Source organism: Rhea americana, unplaced genomic scaffold (assembly GCF_003343005.1).
Source record: "Rhea americana isolate MKP2758 unplaced genomic scaffold, rheAme1 scaffold_251, whole genome shotgun sequence".
In the NCBI taxonomy this organism is placed as follows: domain Eukaryota; kingdom Metazoa; phylum Chordata; class Aves; order Rheiformes; family Rheidae; genus Rhea; species Rhea americana.
The window spans coordinates 52,538-77,795 of NW_028186370.1; the positions used below are offsets into that span (position 1 = coordinate 52,538).

Genomic DNA, 25,258 nt, shown 5'->3' on the forward strand with positions numbered 1-25,258 from the left:
ATTGCCCCATTGCCCTCACACCATTCGTTACATGCCCATTTATTTTAAATTGCCAAGAAAATTCACTTACTGCTAGTGCTGCCTCGTTTCAGCAGCACACATTTAACACAGCAGCATAAGTCACTGGCTGTGACAGTGCAAGAACGCTGCCGCTGTGAAAGCACTTGCCAAAAAACACTAACAGCAAAATTAACAGCAATGCCTCAAAGCTGTACCTGCAGCACTAGTCCTGTAACTGCAGAACTCCTCCAGACTCAAAATCCTAATTCCGTGGGCAATTCTCAATTTGTGTTTTTTATTCAACCTCACAACTTAAAATTGCTATGACACTCCACGTGGAAGGTTATTTACTTCRGCGGCATGGACGGTGGTGCCGTGCCCTGCTTCGGCGGGGGGCTCTTACCCTGGCAAACGGCCTTCAATCACCGCCCGTCCCCGGGGGCGTCCCAGCCGGTCCTGCCTCCGCGGCGGGCTGTGCTGCCGGGCCGGGGCCGCGGCCGCGGCCGGGGCCGGGGCCGGCAGAAAAGCGCTCCAGGAAACGGCGGAGGCGCTGGCCTCCCCCCTCCTTCCCCCGCTGCGGGCCTCGGCGCGGCCTCCCGGCCCTCTGGGCCCAGCGTTACCTAGAGACGGTGCAACGCGGCCGCTCCGGGCACCCGCTGCCGCTGCCCTCGGCCCCGGGGCCGGCTCTGTCGCGGCGATGCAGAGCGCCCGGGACGCCAGAGACGCTGCGGGGGGTGAGGATGAGGAAGAGGAGGAGAAGCTGGGTGCTCCGGTGAGAGGGAAACACCAGCTGCCGCTGTCGGCCCAGTCAGCCTTCAGCTACATCCCGCCGGGGCGGCGGGATCTGCCAGAGGTCAGCTATTTCCACCAAGAGGCCAAGGTGAGCGCAAATGGAGTATACATACAAATATATGTGCGTACACACACGCACACACACACACACACACACACAAAAAAAAAAGCAGGCAGAGCAAGTCAGGGGGAGTCACAAAAGCTTGAGAAGGTCCAGGGAAACGTAAAAGTAAAACCACTGATTTTAAGGAGACATGAGCCCGCGCGCTCATTCCCTGAAAGTAAAGCCGTATATAGCAAAAAAGATACTTGGCAACTAGAAGATGTTGCCTCCCTGGAGCGTAATTTACAGGCTGGGGATAAAAATAAATGGCTAGAGCTGCGCAGAGCCCCAGGGAAATCAGTAAGAAGACAAAAAATAACAAAACTTCGTGGTAGATTTCTGTGCAGTTTAATTAAATTGCATTCAATTGCTAAACAATGGTTTAGGCCTCATCATGAGAGATGAAGTCACTCAAGTGTTTGGAAAAAAAATCCCATTAATATTTTAAAGGCCTACTAAATCAGGCCTACCAAAATGTTGCCCTTTTTCCTGGAGCTAGGCGATCTATTGTGGTAACTTGGCACTGAAATAGCAATTTTCATCTTCAAAGGCCTCTGCAAAGTGTAACTGATGCTTGTCATGTGGGGATAGAAAATGAGGGTAATATCTTTCACTGGGTGCGGAAAGAAAAGTAGAGAAATGATTTCCCCGAGGCCGCACAAGGGTTAAGGACCCACCAAGCCTAGCACTAGCGATCAGGAGCTTTGGCTTTGCCTCGAAATGCAGGTGACAGTTGTCTTTAAGGGCTAGCAGTTGGACATTGAAAAGCATCATCTGTCCCTGGGCTGGGAGGCAGAGCCTTGTTTTTTCAGTCAAACATGCACTATCAGCAACCCTTTTATGAGAAACTCCTCCCTTTCCAGTCGGGGGTTTCAGCATGCACCACACCAGTTTTGCACGTGCTCACCTTTAATACAAAAAATCAATAGAGCTGCTCAAAACATGCATAGATACCTGAATATTTCTGAGGATGGAACACTGACACTTAACACATAGCAAGAGAAATAGATGAGGTAGGAGTCTCATACGAATGCTTTGCATATAGTCATATGAGACATTGAACATAACAGCTTTATCACAAAAAAAGAACTATGAAAAGTTCTGAAGTATCTATGACAGCAATATAATATAGCAATATTACGGCAATATATATTTATAACAATATCCATAAAATATTAGCACAACAGGATTTTTTAACACTTGCAGATAATTCTTTCAGAGTATCTTTCAGAATAAATTGCTATACTTTTCAGAGCAGCTTAACCTAAGTCTGTAAAGGCACTCAGATTATGTGATATMTAGAATGGCATTATATTCGTTTAGACAATACTGGAATGGAGTCCTACAGCCCTGTGTGAAGTCTCTAAACTTCTCACTAGTGAAAGTGTTTGGTGTTTGGTGAAAGTTAGAAGCCTTAAAATGTGATTCACAACATTCAACCTTGAGCAGGGAGCTACTTAGCCTTGACTCCCAGTGAAACCCTGAGTGGACAAAGGCATTTCTCCTCTCCAGAATTAAGCACATTAGGCCTCAAGGAGATGTCTTCTTCCCCTTGGCATTCACAACTTGAAACTTTCTAATTTCAAGTAATTCCTATTGTGCGTATATGTAAGTTTGTTTGTTTGTTTGTTTGTTTTTACTGTAACCTAGTGGATATATCCTGTGGATCAGGATCTCCCTGATGGGACTTGCAGGGAGAACATACATCCCGGCTGCAGGAAATTAGCAACCATATGGTAGAGCTTTTGTTTACAATATAAAGTCCGCTTTCACACTCCAGATGACCTGGTTTGCAGAAAATGCTGCTCCAGTGGCATGGAAACAGAAAGTGATAACAGCTGTTTAATAGGTTTCTACACAAGGCAAGCCTCAGCCAGGGGGAGAAATGGATTTGACCCATTCTTCTGCACAGTTAACTTTTATTTATATAGGAAAGGGAATTTCATTCCTTTTTTCATCTTTAAAGACCTAAAATCAACTGTATTTCAGAAACTGAAGCAGAGAGAAATAGAGGAAGATGTCCTCAGCACATAGCCAGAAGCCAAGAATTCGTGCCTTTTAATCCCTTGCATGACAATTACTCCCTATATTGTTTTCCATAAGCTAATATATAAGCTTATGGTGGAACCTCCCCTAAAATTATGAATAAAATTACTAATGTGGAGAGGAAAGGGTAAGCAAGGGAGCAGGGAAATAGTGGAGGTGACAGCTCAGATGCTTTTAAATGTGCGTGAAATTCTGTTAGGTTTGATGATTTCTGAGAAAAGAAGGGTTAGATAGGTTGAAAATCAAACCATCTCTCCCCTGCCCTTCCAAAAAGCAGCCTGAAGTGCCAGCCAGGTCTAAGTAGCATTATTACCTGAGGCTTCCTTTCAGCGGGGCTCATGTAGCCTTCTTGACCTGCCCTGATTTGAATATTTTTGGAGCATAGCAATGGAAAGGGTAATAGCCATAAGACATGAACTTTTCAAGGCTAAATTAGGTGTACTGTAAACTCAGAGTAAAAAAAAAAACAACAAAATGCATGCCTTTTCAGATTTGCAGTTAGTGGTGCACAAAATCAGTAATGGATTGACATCCTTAACTGAATATGAAGATTTTAATGAAGCTTATTAAAACAGGGGTCTTTGCTTTTCTTTCTTTCAAAACTTTGTTTCTTTGAAATACATGCACTAATCAGAATTTCTTGATTAAATCTCATTAATGCATTTCTTAGCAAATTAGGTCTTCCATATTACTTGTTAGGATGTAACTGTGTCAGCAGATATCATAAATGCAATAATATTCTGCTTTTATATATATATATATATATATACACACACACACATACATACAAGAAGTATGTTTTTATGCATACTTGACCACAAGATTACCAGTATGGCACATCTCTAAACTGTTCAGAATTCTGCTTTATTCAGAAGTTAAAAGATGATTCCCTTGCAGGGTAACTGTGTCCTTTTCTTTCCAAATGAATTTTGAAACTGCCTGCTTTACTTTTGCATTACAGTGACAGATCATTTGACAAGTTTAGATATTTAAGAAGGAGACTAGAAAGTTCAGATAAGAAAAAGCAAAATAAATAAAGTAGTCAAACTTCCAAAAGTTACACTAGATTACAGGGGAAAACAGAAAAAAGTTTCCACAAGGGAAATTTCAGAGATGAGCTGAATACATAAAAGAAAAAGCTCAAAAAAAACCTGTCACTAGATGATTTTATTCCAGACTATTCCAAATGACACAAATCTGCTAAGAGTAACTCAATAATGTTACAGTTGCCATCATCTAAAGCTGTATGTGCACTGTTTAACTGTTGATTTGACTATATATATTCTATAACCTAAAATGTTGAACAATACTATATATTAGCCTTTTTCCCCCTTTTCTCAAGACAGGGAGTATTTACACTTACGATTCCATTTTTAAAAGACCAGTGGGTTACAACAAGTATCTTCACCGATGTGACAGAGAACATGCGAAGAACCAAGGCCTTAACATAAATGATGAGGTAAGCCTTTGATAATTTTATAATGATCTTTCTTAAAGCCATTGTTTATTTTGATGCTCTTGGAGATCATGAGCAGTTTTACTGTTTATAATGCAATCTATATGGGAGCAAAGCAATGGAAGGAGGACACTTATGTCCTCAGCCTGGAGGTTTAGAAGAAAGAGCTAACGGATAGAAACACTCCTCCCCTCTCCTTTTCCTGAGCTTGCTCCTGCTCTTTAGTACCCTGGAGATTTCTATTTTTATTTTATTAATGCAGGGTTAAGGTTTTTTACTGAGATCTTGTGTCTTGCGATATCTGCAAAACTTGTCTTTAGGAAGCAAATGCCCATGGGCCAGAAAACATACCAGTCTTGTTAGGCAACACACGTGAGCAGCTCTGCCTAGGAACTACTCTGAGGAGGTGACCCTTAATCCAGGCCTATAATTAGTGTAGAGACACAGAAAAAATGTAGCTGTAAATGTTACAGCATGATCCTCATGCATAGGAGGATCATCCAATGCTAGAATTTCCCATAACTAAATGAATGTCCCATACTCAACTCCCTCTCTTAATGGCACTCAGAGACTTCATATAATAGTATTTATAAGATATCATAAATAAAACGGCTAAAGACTGACACTCTTCTAGTACAGCACTAAAAGGAGGCAGGCTGGATCCACCACAATACAATCCTTTCTTAGAAGTGAAAAAAGCAAACCCCATACAAGCAAGCCCTTCCTTTTCGGCAGGGAGCTTTGGAGCACTCAGGGAGTCTAGCAACACAATCAAGATACTCAGTTTATCTACATGTAACAGCGACGGCAGTGTGAGTGCTTTCTCATGGATGCTGTTGCCGATTTCTAGTGGCAGAATTACAGGCCACAAAGCCATGTAGTGGGACTCTTCCCAGGCAAATGCTGGTAAATTTGAAATCTTTTAAATACAGATTACAGGATTACATACTGCTGCCTGTCATTCACAGTGTAAAACATGTATCCCTAGCAAAAGTCCTCCTTGAGGGCACAAAGTCTCTCATTTCGCCCTTTTCGACATTTATCCACAAGTGAGGGGAAGAAACGGTTTTATCTTTCTGCCTGCCACATTTCTTGACTGTTTTGTCCTAGTGTAGTTAAAAGATGTTGTACTGAATAGCTTTTAATGGGGTGGAGTAAGACAGGTGGGAGTGCGAGTTGAGGGGAGTATGGTTGTTTGGGAATGAGGTTTTCTGCTTTGTTTGAAGAAAGGGTTTGCAGTATCCTCCCAGCAATCGTCAATCTAGAGATTGCATCCAAACTATGGTATGGGCTCTGTATTTTGTTGTTCCTTGTAGATATTATTTATATCATAATACTAGGTAAACACACTAGGGGCCAAGGCTCGTTGTTTTAGCTGCTGCGCAAACACGCACACAGMCTGATATATCCAAGACCTTTGGCTAGGGAACGAAAAACAAACAGATCCTGTCTTTCCCTTCTGCCTCCAGAGCTCCCTGGTGCTGTAGCACAGGAAGGAACTGCAGATTGCAGACAGTGGTTGCATACTCACTTAAAGAGCAGTTTACTAAGTACAGGCTGAAAAATAATCTTTTCTGTTTTTTTTTTTTTTTTTTTCCCAACAAGTTCACTTCCCATCATCACAGAACAGTTATTTTGATAATTTTACAACTACAAGCATTTTTAGTAAAATCTTTAATTCTGCAAAAATCCAGTAGCATAAACTTTATGTTCTTCATGGAAAAGCTGCATGGACCAGTGGCTACTCGGAGTTTTTCTTTAAGCTTAGGTGTTTTTCAGGTAGTGGTTTCACTGACTTGTGCAAGCACAGTATGTGTTCCTGTAGTAGGGTACACAGATTAAATCCATTTTGTCTTAGATGAATTAAGCAAGTCAGTGAACAACGAAAATAATAAATAAAAATGAGAACAAAGTATCTGTGCCACTTTTCAGTAATACAGTATTTAGTTTGTCAATAATCACATGGTAATCACCACCACCTGTGTGTGTATACATACATACATATATATATATATATATATATATAAAATCAGTCCACAGTAATTCAGGGCACAACTCTATATCCCATTGTCAGCCAGTGATATATTCATGTTTTATTAATACACCTAAAAAAAACTAGGTCAAGGATGGAACTGTAAGAGTACAGTTCACTGCTAAATAAATATACCTTCCTATAGCAGATGCTATACAGTTCTGTTGTTTTAGCCCAGACCATAGCATAGTTAGCAGTAATTGTCTAGTATTTGCTCTGTCATTCTCTTATAAGGAGAATTTTGTATTTTCACAGGAAATGGCAAGACCTGTAGCTGTTTTGTCATCTTCAGATTATGGGAGACGCATAAAAAAGCCTGTAGAGCAGCTGATCAGAGATCACGCCAGGATTAATCACGTGCAGGCAGAATTCTACAGGAAAAACGGAATCACCTGCTTACTGGAAAAGCCTTCTCCAAGCCTGGATCCATGTTAAATCTCTTATAACTGTGATTGCCAGCAACACTTACATGCTATAAAAAAAGAACCCAAAAACAAATGATGTGAGCATCAATAAAGAAGGTACTGTTTTTGCCTTTTCCTCTACTATTTTAGTTAATGAGAGTGGTTTGGAATAAAAAGGGATGAATTAGCAGCTGTACCTTCTCTCATGCTAATTCAAAATAAATCTCTTCTTACAGTCTCATTAAAATCTTGTGAAGAGCATCACAAGAACTGAACATTTTAGGAAGCAACACTAGAAACAAAGGACCTGTTGGGTCAATAGCACTGCCTGTGCTATTTCATGCAGTGATTCTACGTAACTGTTCACAGGCTTAACATTTAGGCACGCTTGCTCATCGAGGCATCAATGGTCACTGATTTCTTAATCTTCAAAGCACTACTAAAAAACTGCTTAATGTCATACGCCATATGTGAAACAGCTGAGATTCAACCCAGATTTTCCAAAATAGATAGCCTTACCTATAGATGAGCATGTAAAAAATGGTCTGACTTTCAGAACTGCTAAAAATTTAGCAATTTCAGTACACTCCAAGTGGAAGTCAGTCTAAAGGGAACTTCTGAGTGCTTGGCATTTAAACAGACACTAAAATCCAGGCTTAGCTATTTTCAAGCATCCATTTTGCTGACTTAATTATACAAATGGTATCTGAGGGATCTGTTTAGCATAGCTACAAGAAAAAATATCTTTGGATCTCTATCCAATGCTGCAAAAACAAACAAACAAACAAACAAAAACCTAAGAGAACAAACACTAAATAAATAGTTTCTTAGCAAGGATAGAAAAAAAAAAAACAAGAATTGAGCAGTATTCATTTAAAAAGTCTTTCTAGAGTAAATGTCTAAATCTGCTTAAACATTTACTGCTTTGTATTCTTACTCAATCCAGTATTTTCATCAGTTTTAAAATAATTTCAGGAGATGGAACATAAAAAGATACACATCAGTTTGGTTCTCAGGAGCCATCAATCCTGCTGATGTTTAAAGCTGAAGCAATATTGTTCAATAAGGAATGATAGCCAGACTGCTTATACCTGAAAAAAAGGACTGAAAGTCCACAGCTTTGATTGACACTGGAGTTCTGTTAGCCACTTACGCACAGCAAACCTAGATCATTTGCAAATACAGCGGGTCTGCTAATAAAAAAAATAAAAACAACAATTTAATCTGGGATGTGCATACGCAGAAAGTTCTGCAATCAATCTAGTTTGTTGCAGCATGATGTAAGAATCAGAGTACAAACAGCAGCCCATTCTGCGAGATGTTTGCCACTTTCATTATTTATGACCTGCAAGTTTTCCTTTTTTAGCAAGTAATGACAAGGGACAAGGACAGTAACTGCTACATTCCTTTTCAACAATAAATATCCCATGAAGCAAATCCAGTAACATTAACTGAAGAGGATTCACAGTAAGAGCAATGTGAGAAGTACACATTTTCTAACAACATCAGAGTGATTTTTACAAGAATCAGCATCAAATGCATGCCAAGGAAGACTGAGATCAAATATGGCCCTATTCTATCCAGGTTATTTTTAGTTTGGGATAATCTGTACAAATTACTTCTTTTAAGTGTCCTCCTAGTTATTATATATACAAACGATCTGTTTGAAAACTGCATGAAAACAAATTATTTGAAAACATCACCACCTTCTGGCTAGCATGAGAAAGGTATGTCTCCAGTTCACTTCCACTACGGAAAAAAGAAAGCATGACTCATCAAGACCTAACCATATGCTATTATCAGTTTTCCTATCTCATTTCTTTGTTTTGTCATCCTCTTCTAATCTCTTCTCATCCCTCATTTTAAAGGCTTTCAACAAGTTGTCCCTCCTACTACTTTTTTCTCATTAAGTTCTGAGTGGTTGACTTCCTACTTCAATGTTCAGTTGTTACTGTCAAATGAGTACCTTGATGATATCTTTTGTATTAGGGAGAATTTTTTTGTAAATGTCTGCAGACACCTTTCAATTGTTCTCCCTCAATTTCTTTTGCTAGGATGACAACTAGTAGCTTACTGAAGTGCTGTAAGCTTCCTATTATACTAGCAGAAAATATCTCTTGACTTCTTTTTGCTCCCTCATCTGTCAGTGCTGACACACTACTGTGAGTAAGGGTTTCAAAAGAACAATGAATTAATGTGAAAAGAATGTATGGTAGGACACAATGTAAATCATAYTCCAGATTTAGATGTTGCACCCAAAAGTCTCTAGGCATTGCTTGGACAACTGAGAGACACCTGCAATTCACAAGTTATTAACGTTCAAAGGGAAAAGTCACATTCTACTGATAAAATATATGGAACTTGAAGGATGAAAAAGTTTTATGTATTTTTTTTTCTGTATCAAATCAAAATTGTTAGAATCAAACTGGGTGATGCAGTAAGTCTGTTTTGTTACTCACAAATAATAACTCCTCAAAGGGCAGCAAGCATAATCTAATCTGAAAATATAGTATTTTGATCTTTAAGTCACAGTTCATCAAGTACATGCTATATGATCAGAACTAAGCTTTGATACTTCCCCTTTAACGATCTGTAAACTAACATGTTGATTCAAGTCAGGGTATCTTTCCCAGCTGAAGTGGTTACTGCTTCCAGTTCTTTGTTCCATCCTTCTGACAGAATTTATACTCGTGCATAAAATATGACGATATAGGACATACCTGCTTCTGAGCTTTAAAATGTTAATGTGATAAACCATCAGTTTCAGTTTAGACTGAAAGTTGTCATTGGAGCTACTGCGTATTTTAATTTTATGAAACAGTTGGGAAGTCACACAGACAGCTATGAGTGAATTACATAATATCCTTTTATGCTGTGAAAAAAAGCACCAGCTGTGAGTATGGTACATTTTGAGCATTCGACAATGGACAGCATCATTAAAGACAGTGACAACTGTCCACTTGCTGATGTTAGTTAGAAACTGTGCAAATACAAAGGAAATGCAGCACTGACTGCTTGACTTTTACACCTGTTAATTTGTAGCAAATATTTATAAAAAAAACTTAAGAAAATATGTTGTTTTTTATTACTGTTTACATATCAATCGTCCAAATATTGAAAGGTCTCACATTTAGAAGCTGAAATCATCTTAAAGAGTTATACAGAAAACAGATTTCTTCCTCCATACACAATATTTACACTTGATAGTACAGAAGATCAACTTGCAATGCTGTATTCTTCATCAGTGTCAGCATCTGAGTCCATAAGCATGAGGAAATATTTTTTTGCGTAGATATGCTGCCATTTTTCTGCAATTTTTTAGATTCTCTATTTCAAAAAATGGAATCTGTAAGTGAAATTAAAAAAATGTTGCTGGAAATATCTTTCAAGAAGCAACTGAGTTAGATTCAGTATCCTTTAGATAAACAGATATAAAACAACATGTCAAAGAGTTTTCTTCTTTAAAATTAAGCCTTTAATCCTAAGTGTATTATTGACATGTTCATCTTGTCAGAATCTCTGACATGGGATGGGAGGTTACCGCAAAACAAAGAGCGATATTCATTACAGTTAAGGCTAAGTTAAAGGAGTTAGATTTATGTAGTAAGCGATTATAAACAAAAAATTAATCTTGGAAATTTACAAGTAACTGTTTTAATTCAAAATACGTTTAAAGGTAAAATAACCCAAATGTTACTTATTCAACATGGAAAATAAAGGAATTAGTCTTTTTTACTAAAAATACAAAGTAGTTCTTTTCCTGTTTTTCATGCTCACAGTTCAGATCTTTTAAAAATTATTTGATTAAAAACCTGATCCCACTTAACTCTCAGATAACACTTTCATTTAAGGCAATCTTACTTACTACAGACATGTACTCTTTCAAGCAGCAACTGTCTGTGCACAAAGAAAATACTAATCCAAGAGGAAAAAAAAAGGAATTTATGTAATGGACACACAAAAGGCAAAAGCTAGGCAGATGGAACATAACATAGAAAGGGCAAGACTACATCTGCCTTGGGAACTAATTGCAACAACAGCTTTAACCACTGTAAAGCAGTTATTTTTTTACTTGTTTTGTTAGCCATAGCAAAAGCAAACTGCTGTCTTTGGACTTTACCTGCACAACTTCATAACCAAGTAACTTAAGATGCCTCTGTTTAATAGCTTCTTTTCCCAACAGATGGTGACTGTTAACGCAAAATCTATTTTGACCATCAACACAGAGCGCAATTCTAAAATCAAGCACAAGTATTATATATCAAAATATTGTCACTGTTATTTTAATTTTTGTCAGTGTTAATCAACATTTTACTCATGGTTTCTGTTATTCTCTTACCTTCTGTGTACCTCTTCACACTGGGCAGCAGGCAGTACAAAGCCTTCTTCATCTAATTTAATCTCAATATCTAGTATAGATGAAAAGAGAAGTGAAATTAAAACCCATTTCATACAACAAACCACTCACTGTAATTCTCATCCTTACAATTTATTGTTTTATAAAATAATAAAAATACTGTATCAATACTTTTTTCTGAATGATTCTCATTCCCATCTTTTTTTCCCTTACCAATTCCCTAATTTTATAGATGATCTGACTTTGAAAAGAGATGTTGGGACCTAACTMCTGCCAACTTCAACCTCATGTACAGGTTGAAATGCAGAGTAATTCTGGAACCCCTCTCTGATTTTTTTTTCTCCCTCTGATGATCCTGAGGTCCTTCCCTGATCATCTTCCTTAACCTCTAGCCCTCTTTGGCACACATCTTTCCTCATCATTACCTTCTCTCTCTCTCCTTCGTGGTGCACGAAATATGCTCTTTTGCCCACTTCTCTCTTCCACTCCACAAACTCCCTCTGACTGTACGTACTCAGTAGTTCTTGCTAAGGCAGGAAGAGCTCAGGTGAGCAATGAAGAGTGCTGCCAACCCTCCAGCTCACTCCAAAGCAGATAAAGGAGGCAAGTGGCATTGCCATGTTTTGCTTTACACTATTCAAATTGTTTACAGGGTAGGTAAAAGGGGGATCAATAAAGAATACAAGTGTTATCAACTAGTCTCAGTGCATACTGGATGAGTAAATCCAAGCAATGTTCCAAAGTAATGCTGCAGCTCTTTTCTCTCCTTATTCTTCTTACTCACTTTGATAATGTATTTACATAGATTTCCTATCACATTTCCTAATTTCAGATCTTCTGTATGGTCTCTTATGTATCCTGGTTTACTTTTTCTGTATTTGTTAGTGCAATCACAGAATCATAGAATGGTAAGATTGGAAGGGACCTCTGCAGATCATCTAGTCCAACCCTCAGCGTAGCCCACATGGGGACTGAACCCAAGACCTTGGCATTAGCAGCACCACACTCTAACCAACCGAGCTAAACCTGCCTCCCAATYCAGAATTGACACAAAAGGAGTAAAATCAATCTTTTTTATTTCTGGAAAAAAATACGATCCAAAGTTACTACAGTGTATGTACACATTTTGTTATTAATCTAAAGAAATAATGTTGCTTACCGACTGTATAATAATACGGTGTTGATACCTCTGATGCAAAATATATTCTTTTTTTCAGTAAATAAAGTAGTCCAGTCTTCACTCTGTTGAGATTGTGGACATCCAGAGAAGAGTCAGGCATTATAAAGGCCTTTACTTGATACTTTGGAAGAAGTTTGGGGCCCTAAATAATGGCGAAGAGAAGAAAAAAAAAACAACAAAGAMCACCACCACCACCACCAAACATAAATCATTTAATTTAGGAAGAAAAAAATAAAGAAAATTACTTTCTCTGTCAGTCCTCTGAGAACTGCTGTTCTCAGCAATAATTAGAAACATTTCATAAACAGTCAATTAAGAGAGAAAGTCTGGGCCTACTGCAACAACATTTTTGTATTTACTTCAAGTATTAACGTAACAAGATTTAGTATGTCCATTTCAAAGGCATGTCTAATGAGATACTTAGAGGTATGACATGCTAGAAATTAAAAAAAGACCACTAGAACATCCTCAGCAGGCCTCCATACTACCATGCAGAACATACTGCTCATGAGAAATACAGAACAGTTTCCATTCTCCTGCAGTCAGGCCAGCATCAGATTGCCTGATCTCTTCTGTGCTGCTCCAAGACTTTATAAACCAAACACAAAAAAGGAATAGTTGTGGGCAAAGTGCTCAGAAACACAAAAAAGAACCTTAACCTAGGGGCAGTCAGGTTCTGTCAATATAGAAGTACATCAGTTCAGTCAAACAGGCAGAAATACTTCATATTTTCATCAGGGGGAAAAAAAAAAAGCTGATTTATCCAATTCCAGTATTTTTCTGGGAAAGATAGTCTTCAGATAATTATCAACAGGCTCCTAATGACTTTATCACCTCTTGTTAACATCAAGTCTAGTTTCACACCTACCATACCTCATAAAATGGGCACTCCAAGGTAGCAGTTAGAAAGAGCTGGGTTAGCTGGGAGGTAACAAATCTGTCCAAACCAGGTGGCTGAGCTGAAACAACAATATTCAGGCATTCAGATACATCCTCAACAAAATATTACCACATAAACAATCATGCAGAAGTTAGCTGAAAAGGTATTCAGTTTAAAACGTAGAGAATCTTTTTTATTCTGGATCATTAGCAGCTTACTTGAATAAATGCAAAGATCAGTTGTGAAATTCAGTATTCTGAATAATGAGGAAATGATTTACAGAAATATCATGAACATTAAAAAAACTCCATAAAATTAGCAAGATCTTAGTTAAGACTGTCATATTCTTTCACAAAAAATGAGGATGGGAAAGAAGCACGGTGTTCTACTGAAATAAGCCTGAGCTAGGATCTTGGATAAATAACACATTTCCTTATTTTCCTGCAATCCTCCCTTGCCAAGTTATGACTCCAGGATCCTCACTGTTTCACTCATTTTTTCTTTTAACTGCAAGTAGTAAATTATACTGCATAATTACTGGAGATTTCATTATTAATGTACATTTGAAACATCTTTCATACTAAGTGCAAAATATAATTACATAATCATAGAAACATAATATAGGATAAGAAAGATTTGCCAATCATGCTGATCATAATCTCCAATTCCCACTCTGAACTTTGACTGTTGTAATGGAATATTTTTATAACGATTCGAAAGAACATATTCAAAGCAACTGATACTGTGAGGTTTCTCATTTTCTAACCTGAGATCTTTAAAACATTTTCTGATTTTTAGGGCGTGGGGAATCTCTACTTTCTGAAAATCATAGAATCATAAAGGTTGGAAGGGACCTCTGGAGATCATCTAGTCCAACATCCCTGCTCAGCAGGATCACCTAGAGCATGTTAGAGTTAGACAGGGTTGCATCCAGGTGGGCCTTGAAGATCTCCAGAGAAGGAGGCTTCACCACCTCTCTGGGCAACCTGGTCCAGTGCTCTGTCACTCTCACAGGGAAGAAATTCCTCCTCACATTCAGGCAGAACATCCTGTGGTTCAATTTTTGCCACTTGCCTCTTCTCCTGTCACATGGGACAACTGACAAGAGTTTGTCACTGTCCCCCTTGACACCCTCCCTTCATTCAGGTACTTATACACATTGATAAAATCTCCCCTCAGTCTTCTCTTTCCCAGGCTAAAGAGGCCCAGCTCTCGCAGCTGTTCCTCACAGGGCAGATGCTCCAGCCCTCTGACCATCCTCATAGCCCTACACTGGACTCTCTCCAGTAGCTCCAGGTCTCTCTTGCACTGGGGAGCCCAGAACTGGACACAGTACTCCAGATGAGGCCTCACCAGGGCTGAGCAGAGTGGCAGGATCACCTCCCTCGACCTGCTGGCAACAGTCTTCCTAATGCACCCCATTAGGACACCATTGGCCTTCCTGGCCACAAGGGCACATTGCTGGCTCATGGTCAACTTGTCATCCACCAGCACTCCCAGGTCCTTCTCTGCASAGCTGCTTTCCAGTAGGTCAGCCACCAGCTTGTCCTGGTGCCTAGGGTTGTTTTTCCCTAGATGCAGGATCCTGCACTTGCCCTTGTTGAACCTCATGAGGTTCCTCTCTGTCCAGCTCTCCAGCCTGTCCAGGTCTCTCTGAATGGCAGCACAGCTCTCTGCTGTATCAGCCACTCCTCTCAGCTTGGTATCATCAGCAAAYTTGCTGAGGAGGAACTCTGTCCCCTCATCCAGGTCATTGATGAAAAAGCTGAACAATACCGAGCCCTGGSGGACACCACTAGCCGCAGGCCTCCAACTAGACCCTGCGCCACTGATGACGACCCTCTGAGCTCTGCCTTTTAGCCAGTTCTCAATCCACCTCACTGTCCACTCGTCTAAMCCACACTTCCTGAGCTTCCCTAGGAGGATGTTAGGGGAGAGAGTGTCAAAAACCCTGCTGAAGTCAAGGCACACAACATCCACTGCTCTCCTCTCATCTACCCAGCCAGTCATTCCATCACAGAAGGCTATCAGGTTGGTTAAGCAGGATTTCSCCTTGGTGAWTCCATGCTGGCTACTCCTGATCACCTTCTTATCCTCCATATGTCTGGAGATGACATYCTGAATGAGCTGTTCCATCACCTTTCCACGGATGGAGGGGAGGCTGACTAGCCTATAGTTGCCTGGGTCCTCCTTCTTGCCCTTCTTGAAGACTGGAGTGACACTGGCTTTCTTCCAGTYCTCAGGCACCTCTCCAGTTCTCCAGGACCTTTCAAAAATGATGGAGAACGGCCTGGCAACAACATCCAGCAGCTCCCTCAGTATCCATGGGTGCATCCCATCTGGGCCCGTGGATTTGTGGATGTCTAGCCTGCCCAGAAGGTCTCTAATCCTATCCTCCTCAACCAAAGGAAAGTCTTCCCTTCTCCAGACTTTCTCCCTCATGTCCAGGCTGCAGGATTCATGAGGGCTGCCCTTAGCAGTGAAGACTGAAACAAAGAAGGTATTGAGTAATTCTGCCTTCTCTGTATCCCTTGTCACCAGGGCCCCCGCCCTATTCAGTAGCAGGCCCACATTTTCCCAAGTCCTCCTCTTGCTGTTGATGTATTTGAAGAAGCCCTTCCTATTGTCCTTAACATCCCTTTCCAGACTCAATTCCAAATGGGCTTTAGCCTTCCTCAACGCATCTCTACATACTATGACTCCATTCCTATAATTCTCCCAAGTAGTCTGTCCCCTCTTCCACATTCTGTGTATTTTCTTCTTCTGTCTGATTTTGGCTAAGAGCTCCTTGCTCACCCATGCAGGTCTCCTGCCCCTTTCGCTGCACTTCTTACTCATCGGAATGCACTGCTCTTGAGCCTGGAGGAAGTGATGTTTGAATATTAGCCAGCTCTCACAGATGCCGCTTCTTTCTAGGACCTTAACCCATGGGATTCTTCCAATTAGGTCTCTGAAGAGCCCAAAGTCCGCAATCAATGTCTTGAGGTACTTCATGCTAACAGCTTACCACTGAATTTCTAATCTCTTTGAAAACTTGGACTTACATGCTGTTTTACTAAGAAAGCAATCTTAGCTGAGATCTAGAGAAATCAGTCAACATTCTGATTTAGCTTTCATAACCCCATAAAACTGAAAAAGATGCTTTACTTTCTAACAAAGAACTACTTAAAATCTACAGCCTATAACTGTGTTGCTCATATTAAGTTTGTGCCCCCAAATGATTGATTTTATAATCATCACAACTAAGGAAAAACACGAGATGTTCTAGAAACTTACTAGACTGAAAAAAAATCAATTAGATTAAGGCATCCCTTACAGAAAAAACAGTCTTGGAAGCAGTAGGTGAGGAGAGAGAAGGATTTTCTTGAATCTACTAAGCAAGATGGGATAAACACAGAGTAGTTTTCTAAGCTTTGCAATATTTTCCTCAGTATGGCAAAGCATAGGGCCAAGGATGAGACTGTGGCATTTGCTCAGAGATAAAAAAAAAAAAAAAAAAAAAGAAGAAGGGAGCTCAGGACTCAAGAAAGATGGGTATAGAATGCTTCCGTTTGGCAGATAGGATCCCAATGCATACAACTGCATGAGATTCTAGATTTAAAGTAATTTAAAAACTAGGATAAAGCATCAATCTTTATGTCTTATTAAAGTATATGCGAGGATTAGAATACAACTTACAGTTTTAACTAAATACTTAAATAAATATGTATATACTAGCCTATCTGTAAGCACTGACCTTTCTGATGCTGCCATGTTTTGCTGGTTCAGCTTTTCTCATTTCTATTTAATTAATTAAGCCAACAATTATGCACTGCAATTGAATTTTTATCAGCTTTATCCATTTACTCTTGCCAGTTTTCAAAAGCTAACTGTAATACAATATGAAAGAGAAATACTACCAAGGTGGAAGCAGGAACATAATACAGTAATCCTTACTCTGAAAGAATGTAAGATTGAAGATGATGACAGCACAAGTCCACATCTGATTTTATTTTAATCCACCTAAAAGTCTGAAACACTGCAACCTGGCAGTAGGGAATAAAGTTGCACGAGCATCTGCAGATACCGGGCCTTATTTCAATCATTAGGCAAAATAATATTTGAAAAAGACATTTTGTGCTGCCTAAGGTTTACAAATTCTGTGTGCTGATTTTTAACACCTACTTACCAATAACAGTAATTCAAATTATGTTTTCCCAATGCTACACTTCACCTCACTTCTCTCCAGAATTTGTATTAACCTTGACTAAAGTTTATAAGGATTTTTTTTTTTGAATAAGCTTGCCTGTAACATGGTTGAAGTAAGCTGTGGAGCAGCTATTGTACCTTCCCTTAATCATATGATAATTTAGTCCCTATTGTAAAGGCTATGAACAGAGGCTTCCTGACAACTCTGACAATGTATCTTGCCTTTAGTCAGAGCCTTAGGAACAAAATGTTTTTGATGCTTGCAAAAATATTCAGAAATGGTTTATGCAAACTCACAGAGGACGTCCTCTTAAGATGACAGGTGAGGAAATCTTAAATCTAACTAGCAATGTACAAGCATGAGGAAATTATTTTAGCTTCACAACAGCATTACTAGTATTTCTATTGTTTTTCAAAATAGGTCTTTCCCTGGGCTAGCCCCTGAGTAAAACACCTTAGAGCCAATACCAACCCTAAGAAGCAAGAAAGGCCAAAAAATGTAGGCATGAGAAAAAGGTACAAAAAATTGAAGTGATTTGCCCAAGCTAATGGACATGCAGCTACCCCCAGAAAAAAATCAAGTCTCATGACTCACAACCCACTGTCCTACCTTTATGCCACATCCCTCATGTGACAGTAATTACATTGCAACAATTTAGAGAAACAAGAACCCAGAATGGCTAAACTGTATTTTACATCAATCATATATCACTCCACTATATTATCCACGTAACATTAAAATATCTACAATCTTTGTTTCAGTTTGCTCAATTCCATAGATTTCATTACAGTATTCACATCAGTCCTAGCATAGACACAGAAGTTTAAACAGTTTAAGAGTAACATATGTTTCCTGCACAGAGTAATTTGAAGTCTAAAAACTGTGCAAGATAAAGGTCAATCCTTGGGGATAACAGAATGGTTGAATTTTCAAGAAAGGAGGATTACCTGAAAGAAAAGTTTTAAGGGATTTCAAATCTCTGCTTAAGACTGCATAGCATAGTTTTCAAAATCCTGTCTCCATATATAACCTGAAAGATAACTGCAACTGTGACAAGGATGCACCAGTCTTCAGCTTCCTGATCTCTCTTCTCCAGTCACCTTCATCAGGCCACTGTTGATTTGACGTCATTAGACAGATGCAAGTGGTAAGAAACGGGTGCTTAACAAGTGACATACCACAGAACAGAACAGAGGAACATGGCAAAAGACAGAAATACTGTCCCTTACCTTGAAGCTGTTGCAGAAAATAGGGACTAAATATTTTTGGCAGAAAATTTACYGGGTAACATTGAATAAGGACACAGGAGTGCAGCAGGTTCAGCAAGGTGTGAGGCTGAAACTGGTTAAAGCGAGTATATAGTATACTTTCAAGTTTCCCAAACAATGAAGTAGCACTTGGAGGAAGATAGTTAAGAGTCCCAAATGGTACAATATACTCAGCAATCTGGTTGGTGGTAAATCCATCAGCATCAGAAATGAAAACTTCTGCCACTGCATCAAAGATAGGTTTCGAAAGGATCATCTTTTGGCAGCAATACTTCATGACTTTGCTGACTGTTTCAGGATACATGGTAAAAATGGACTTGGGAACATGTGTTTCCAGCGCTTCTGTAAAAATTTGCTCATGATGTCCAAAGTATAGGAAGGCTTCCAGTACACTAACCAGTTCATCATCTGTGAAATAAGGAACATGCTTCACTGAATGCTTACATAGTGTTATGACTAAGGGAACTGCCTGAGTCTGATGAAGAACCACCAGTGAATTCAAAATTATGCTTATGAACTTTGGGCTTAGCTGGGAAGCTATAGATAAAGTGACACTGTTCATTCTGTTTAGCAAGTCTTGGTATCGTTCCCCTTCTCTGACACTCATCCGCAGCATCCTATAAACCATTGCCAACTCACTAGGACTCCACTTCTCAATGTCTTTCTCTTGCATGTGGTTTAAAATTTGTTCCAATGTTGCACAACTTGCGCCTTCCAAATCAAGAAAAGTCTCTCCAAGGTCACATAGATTTTTAATGGTCAGCTGTCCTTTAGTAAGCCGTTCTTGACTCTCTGAAATCAAGCTTGCTATCAGTGAACTCTGAGGATCTATACGCAGTTTTATCAAAGCTTGCAATGCATTCAACAACCCAGTGTTTGATAGTTTTGAGGATTCATATTCAAACTGAAAACACAATGCCCTGAAAATTTCATTCTCTAATACTCCCTCAGAGTTTTTCAGTCCATTGTCATCTACTTCAACTTCAGAAATCCTTTGCAGGGCTGCTGATGCCATGATATCAGACATGATTTCCAGAGAGCTAAGAAATTTAAAAATCTCTTTGGATGTATCAAGGCCCTTCAACTTCTTGAAAAACACTTGTTCATCCATCCATCTGTTATCAGATATAGGACTGTTCCCAGGAACTCCACAAAAATGCACTGTTTCATTAACAGAAAGAGACTGAATCCGCACTTGTATATGGTTGTTCCTACAAAATTTGTACTCAGATTTAACTTTGGAACATAGTATCTTCATGGCTAAGGAGCTATACTTTTGGGACTTTTTCTGTCCACCGATAAAGTTCAAACTCTGGCTTAGGGTCATGACCAGGAATCTGCTTGCTGCCGTGGTGGACCAGAAACTTTTTAGACTAATCAAAGCCATAGTGGATCCAGAGCATCCTCAAAGGTTACCTACATGAGGGAAAATATGTATATATTATATGCATAAAGTAAAACATTACCAGGATTGTTAAAAACACATCAAAAAACTTTTAGAAGCTGGACAAGACCAGGTCAATCTGTCTTTTACAACCACACATGCAAGACAATTCATCAAGAACAGGAAACTGCTGGGAGAGCTGCTGTAACTTGAAAGGCTACATCAATTCTTTCATAAAGTTCATTTGTTAATGAGACGACCCAGAGGCCTGTTCCTCAGGTGTGACTTGCATGAAAGCATACTTTTTTGTACCCGTGTAACTGGGATATATTTGAAGGCAGCATGGTGCACACAGTTATGCTATTTAGTCTGTACTGTTACAGCTGGAGCAGGTCCAGAGCCTGTCTCTCCCCACCGAACTCCACAAAGCGACGGTGTGGACAGGACCCCGTCCTCCACACCCTCTCCATCCCGTCCCCGTCGCTCGGCACAATGCGAGCAGGCRCGGGCAGAGCTCAACGGCCCGAGGCAGGCCGGGCCGGAGCAGGTGCGTGCKTCCCTCCCGGCCCAGCGCCCCCGCTGCATGCCCGGGACAAGTAGAGCCATGCCGCGGCCCTTCTCCTTCTCCCTCCTCCCGACTCGGCCGCCCAGGGCGCCGCGGAAGCAGAGCAGGGGCGCCGCGTCCCCGGGCAGCCGCGCCGCACCTCTCACCTCGGAAGCCATGACGGGCGCGGCGCCTGTCGGGAGCTTCCGGCGCGCGAGGCCCCTGGAGCGCCCGGGGCTGCGGCGGCCGGTACGTAGGCGCCTGCGAGGCTCTGCGGAGCCGCGCGCGTGCGGCGGGTTGGTGCGAGCGGCTGCTCAGAGTGCGGCCTGCGCGGCGCGGGCTGGAGGCTTGGGCGCCCGCGCGACTTAACGGCCTCGGCCGGCGGCCGGGCCTGGCGGCGGCTGCTTGCGGCAGTTCGGTTCCCTCAGCCGGCGGCTGAGGGGAAGACAGAGGCTTTTTCTTCGCGTTTACGTATTTCGCAACATGTATGTGTATATATATATATATATATATATATATATATATATATATATGTGTGTGTGTGTGTGTATATATATACATATATATATATATATATATGCGAAATCTTCGTAATTGCAGTTATTAGGAATGTGCTAACGTGGGAAGGTCGGGCGGCCGCGTCGTCCTGGGAGAAGGGGGAGGTGCGAGAGGACTGTGGTGGCTGGCGAGGTTTGTGCAGCTGCAGTCGTGCTGTTCGCGCCTGGCATGTAAAACTGGCTTCAATTCATGAAAATCCCAGTTCTTCCTCAGGAATCTCTCCTCCTTCGAGGTTACTTAGTCAAATTCTTTCAGAACAAAATTCTGCTACCGCAGAATTAGAGGGATTCTCTGAAAAACTCAGTAGTAAAGAATTACACGTTTTTTGTCCCTTTTTTTCAGCTGAGCCAAGTCACATATGTGAAAGGGGCATATACCATCTTTCAAAAGTGTACAGTGCAGAAAAGCAAGAACAAGATAAGCAATATATTCCATAATACCGTGGAAAGAAATACCATGCTGTATCAGTAGAGTACCAAGAATATGGCATTATTCTTCTGCAGTTGAGCTATGCTTGTTTTCTTCCTGGAGGAAATGGGCAAAAAAAAAAAAAATAAATCACTTTGCCACAGATTTCAATACATCAAAATACATGGCTAGGCACTGAATGCATCATGTAGTTGAACGTGTATGGGGTCAGTAGGTGAAGTACAGCAAGTTAGGCCTAAGCATTTGAGAAAATCTCACACTTCTATTTGAAATATATATTCAGTTAGCAGTTCAGCTCTATGTATTTGAGTTCTACTTCAGCTCATAAGCAGTGACAAAATATTGGCAGAAGAAGAATTTGCAATATTTGCACGAGAAACATTCTGTTTGTTGTTTTTCTTTCTCTGCTTTTAGGAGTCTTCTTTATGTCTGTGGTTTTGTGTATGTATCAAGTTACTTAAAAAAAAAGGGGGGGGGAGGGTAAATGAGAGAAGCTTTTAATCTAGGAATAGTTACAGGTTTTAGGGGCCAGGTGAATGAATAAGGTAGGATGAATGAGATGTGTATCTTCTTGCAAGAGGTGTGGCAGGCAGGGCAGTTCACACTACAGAAGGCTTCTATAAGAAGTTTTCTTATTTTCAAGGACAAAAACATTAAAGAAGTAAATCTTATAGTAGTTGTATAAGGAACTCTTTTTGGAAATATGGAATGAAAAAATATTTGTATTCTAAAATGTCAATATAATGGACAATAAAGCATAAAGGCATTAAGGCAAAAATCTTACTGACTTTAGAAAAGAAGTCAATGAGGCTTCCCCCCCCCCCTTTTTTTAGGAATTATAGTTTGACTTCACCTGGTCCTTGTGTTTTGTTTTGTTTTCAAGTGCAGCTCAGAAAAATGATCAAAGCAGTCACTGACTTAAAGTGAAGAATAAAACCTATTGTGTTTAAAAAAAATCATTTTCATGAAATATGTTTCTCTATTGCTTTGTTAACAAACTAGGTTGTTGATACTGGGAATATTGTTATTTTGCTGCAATATTGAGGCAATACAGCATATGCAAGTAATACCAACTGGTCCTTCAAAATCTTGGCCTCCAAACAGCYTGGTTCTGAGAAGTGGCTTCTCTTTCAAGTAGATACTAAATTTCCAAGTTAAACACCAGTACTGCTGACCTTTAAGGTAGCTCTCTTTTAATCTAATAAACAAAGTAATCGCTTGCTGTTCTACATGCAATAAATTCACCTTTCTTTTTCCTTCCTTTTTTTTTTCCTACAGAGCCTCTAAAAAAAGTGCTATTTTTATTTAAAAAGATGTGCTGTGACTTAAAAAGGAGGTTTTTACTCCTGTATGCAACACAGAAGGGGCAGGCAAAAGCCATAGCTGAGGAAATACAGCAGCAAGCAGGCACTCATGGACTTGAAGCTGATATGTACTGTATAAGTGAAATGGACAAGGTGAGATATTCCATGCTGTTTTGAAAAATAGACATTTGGGCTGCACTTTCCTTTGTACTTGAGTGGTGGCTGCTGATAACAATGAAGGCTATACACATGCACCTACCTAAAATATATCATCTAGTATTAAACATTCTTTTCTTATGGATCAGTAATTCAATAGTCACAGACTACTTGTAGCCTTCTATGAAAATATGTTTTTTTYCTGTGATTTTTCATATTAGAACAGTAAATATGATCTGTTTCTAGCAACAACACAGTAATTTCTTTATGTATCCAGGAATTAATGAATTCAGTATTTAATGGTCGGCTCTCCTGTCATTGTAAATGATTATTGCAGGTTTTTTGCTGTTTTGTGTTGGACTGAGGTCCTGTGTTCTATTAGACGTGCATTCCAGCTTCACTTTAAGCTTTTGTGGGGGTCTTACTGAGATTCTCCAGTGTATGGACTCATCCCAGTTCACACTAAATGCACTTGAGATATATTCTAGAAAGAAATAAAAAGCCTGCCTAGAGCAGTGAATTAGCTTTCAATTAATTCCCATTACTTGAGAGTAAGGATCTGAAAATTGTTAGTATCTTCCTGTAATTAAAAACATTTTAATGTTAACAAATTTTGACTCATAAAGTACTCAGAACTGCTCTCCACTTTCAGCTGTAGAAAAAAAGTAAGCAGTATTTTGGATGAGATAACCAGAAAACAGCACTGGAAATATATATTTTTTTTTTTTCGTGCACTTATGAATGTGAGAAGTTATTAGAAGTATTTCAGTACCTTTTTAGCAAGTCACTTTGAGGAAACACTGCTTGTTTGGTGGCTGGACATGACTCTTAAATGAACACTCACTCAGTATGTAGCAATTTGTTACAAAGTTTTAGGCAGCGAGGGAATGTGAAGAATTTTCTTATGTTTCATTCCTTCAGCATTTGAGAGGTTTGGAGATTAGTTTCTAGCCTTGATATTGTTCTGCCACTTAAATAAATGTATTCTGTTTTATTTCACAACCTACATGTTTCAGGGAGGTAAATGTATGCATCAAGTGAGGAAGTAAGAGAATTCTGGTTTGCTTATATTTATCAGTTAGGAGAAGGCCCATTCTTATGCTGCTAGAGAGTATTTCTCTCAGACCTCGTCATCACTTAAAAGGATTGCTGTGAAGACTTTGGATGGAATAGGTGAATGCAGAGTCAATAGACATAATGTGATCCCGTTGCCGTACAACATTGAGTGGTCGAGTCTTGGAAACACAGGCTTCTGCATTTTCTTGTAGGTGAGATTTGTCCTGTTGTTTAAAAATTTTCATTGATTTACTGTGATTGCTTTTTCTTTTTGGTGGAAGAGTGAAACGAAGTGGAAGTGAGGTAGGAACAATGAAACAGGAAGCTAAATGGACATGTTCATGAGACAGTGCGTGTGATCAGTCTTAGATGAGTGATCTGAATAAGCATGTATACCATGGTAGTTTTATTCTAGGTAAGACATCATGTGGCATCTAGCTCTTTGATTATGTCTTTTTCCATCAGTGGTCATACACAGCCTGAGCAGGCTGCTTTGTGCTGTTGTGCAGCATTGTTCATTCCTGTCCTCATCTGAGTTATTTTGAAGGAAAGAGAAAGAATGGGATGAAGATGGGAACACCAAAGGATACTAGGAGGAGTGGAATCACAGAGTAAGAAATTATATGTAACATTTTTGTTAGTCTAGGTATGCACCAGACTTTCTGATACTTGGCGTAAATCAGTGCAGGRCCTGTGCCGTTCTGGGGGGCAGATGACGTTGCCTTTTTTTTTTTCCAAAGATTCTGTCTCAAATGTTTGGCTTCCAAAATGTTGTCTTTACGTTTACAGAGGAGCAAGGCATTGCATCTGAATTTAATGAACTAATCACACCTCTGTTCTAATATATCAGCTTTTACTTTCTACACTTGTGTTTACTTTTTTTAGTAGAACAGAATTTAGTATAACTTCTTATGTGGTATCAGTAGACTCTTGCATTTTATACTTGAGGTGTTTGCTTTTGTTTGAGAATACTATAGTAGCTTGTAACAGTGCACTGGTGAAACTCTTGTATTTTTACCTGTAAAATCAGATATGGAAGCTTTGAAAATCCCAGTTATTGCAACAGGAGCTTTCAGGCTTTTTTTTTTTTTTTTTTCCCCCATAATGTTCAGGCCTCGAA

The 25,258-nt window shown here is 39.7% G+C and overlaps 3 protein-coding genes across 5 annotated transcripts in view; 2 read left to right on the forward strand and 1 right to left on the reverse strand.

Annotated features, from left to right (window-relative positions):
• The first annotated feature begins 487 nt into the window (after window positions 1–487).
• Window positions 488–7,029, forward strand: CFAP90 (cilia and flagella associated protein 90). Its single transcript, XM_085307058.1, has 3 exons — window positions 488–880; window positions 4,284–4,400; window positions 6,685–7,029. The coding sequence occupies exons 1-3, from the start codon at window positions 698–700 to the stop codon at window positions 6,862–6,864; spliced, it is 480 nt and encodes a 159-aa protein (XP_085163184.1). The 5' UTR covers window positions 488–697; the 3' UTR covers window positions 6,865–7,029.
• On the reverse strand, window positions 6,478–20,833 carry FASTKD3 (FAST kinase domains 3). Its single transcript, XM_085307056.1, has 7 exons — window positions 20,803–20,833; window positions 18,669–20,123; window positions 13,244–13,329; window positions 12,350–12,512; window positions 11,173–11,242; window positions 10,954–11,068; window positions 6,478–10,179 (listed from the first exon to the last, which is right to left on the reverse strand). The coding sequence occupies exons 2-7, from the start codon at window positions 20,092–20,094 to the stop codon at window positions 10,081–10,083; spliced, it is 1,959 nt and encodes a 652-aa protein (XP_085163182.1). The 5' UTR covers window positions 20,095–20,123; window positions 20,803–20,833; the 3' UTR covers window positions 6,478–10,080.
• A 29-nt stretch (window positions 20,834–20,862) lies between these two features.
• MTRR (5-methyltetrahydrofolate-homocysteine methyltransferase reductase) overlaps window positions 20,863–25,258 on the forward strand; it is a 31,088-nt gene continuing 26,692 nt past the window's right edge. Inside the window, exons 1-2 of one of the 3 annotated variants that reach the window (XM_085307053.1) lie at window positions 20,863–20,884; window positions 22,901–23,079. In XM_085307053.1, coding sequence (XP_085163179.1) covers window positions 22,936–23,079 — 144 coding nt within the window. In that variant the 5' untranslated portion in view covers window positions 20,863–20,884; window positions 22,901–22,935. Of the gene's footprint in view, window positions 20,885–21,100; window positions 21,121–22,624; window positions 22,805–22,900; window positions 23,080–25,258 lie in introns of those variants that run through there. The other 2 variants (XM_085307055.1, XM_085307054.1) reach the window with 2 other exon arrangements.